Below are 814 nucleotides of genomic sequence, written 5' to 3'. Positions count from 1 at the left end.
GTGGGGCCAGGTGGTGTAGGGTGCTTTGCAGGGTGCCAGCCTAGTGGGCAGGGACCAGGTGACGGTGGCATGTCTCTACAGGAGGAGGTGAAGGTGAAGATGAAGGAGCTGAACGAGCACATCGTGTGCTGCCTGTGTGCCGGGTACTTCATCGACGCCACCACCATCACCGAGTGCCTGCACACGTGTGAGTCCCTATGTGGCAGTGGCAGCTGCCTGCGTGGCTCTGGTGGTGGCAAGGTCTTGTGGGGTCCCACCTGGGATGGGGTCGGCAGAGCCTCCCCTGCCCTGGCATGTCCAGCGCTGCCCCAGGACTGTGGCTCCTGCCTGGGGGGGCCAAGGGGGAACATGTCCTGCTGGTCAAGGCTGGGTGTCTGGGGGTGTGGGGCTGCGCCACCGCCCCAGCCCCCTGACACCCTCTCCCTCTGGCCTCAGTCTGCAAGAGCTGCATCGTCAAGTACCTGCAGACCAGCAAGTACTGCCCCATGTGCAACACCAAGATCCACGAGACGCAGCCGCTGCTCAACCTCAAGCTGGACCGCGTCATGCAGGACATCGTCTACAAGCTGGTGCCCGGCCTGCAGGAGAGTGAGTGTCCTTGGGGGAGGGAACAGGATCTGGTGTCACTGGTGCAGGTGTCCTGTGGAGGCTGGGGAGGAGCTGTGCAGGGAAGAGCCCAGGGCAGGGGAGGAATGGGACATTTTTTGGAGGTGCTTTCTTGCTGGGTGTGGGAGACTGTCTGTGGATCAGGGTCTTCAAAATGCTTCTGACTGCATATGTGGTGGATTGTTCCAGCCTGACTGGGGAGATGGGG

The 814-nt window shown here is 62.0% G+C and overlaps 1 protein-coding gene across 1 annotated transcript; it reads left to right on the top strand.

The window, feature by feature from the left end:
* Window positions 1–69: 69 nt before the first annotated feature.
* Window positions 70–588, top strand: LOC104295612 (polycomb group RING finger protein 1; the record flags this gene model as incomplete). Its single annotated transcript, XM_009895382.1, has 2 exons — window positions 70–187; window positions 436–588. Coding segments are annotated over exons 1-2 (271 nt in total), but the record flags the coding sequence as incomplete, so codon positions are not given.
* Between the last annotated feature and the right edge of the window lie 226 nt (window positions 589–814).

The sequence above is a fragment of the Charadrius vociferus genome, unplaced genomic scaffold (genome assembly GCF_000708025.1).
Source record: "Charadrius vociferus isolate BGI_N301 unplaced genomic scaffold, ASM70802v2 scaffold1621, whole genome shotgun sequence".
Lineage (NCBI taxonomy): Eukaryota > Metazoa > Chordata > Aves > Charadriiformes > Charadriidae > Charadrius > Charadrius vociferus.
The sequence above is the reverse complement of the archived record's forward strand: the minus strand, read 5'-3'. Positions and strand labels throughout refer to the sequence as shown.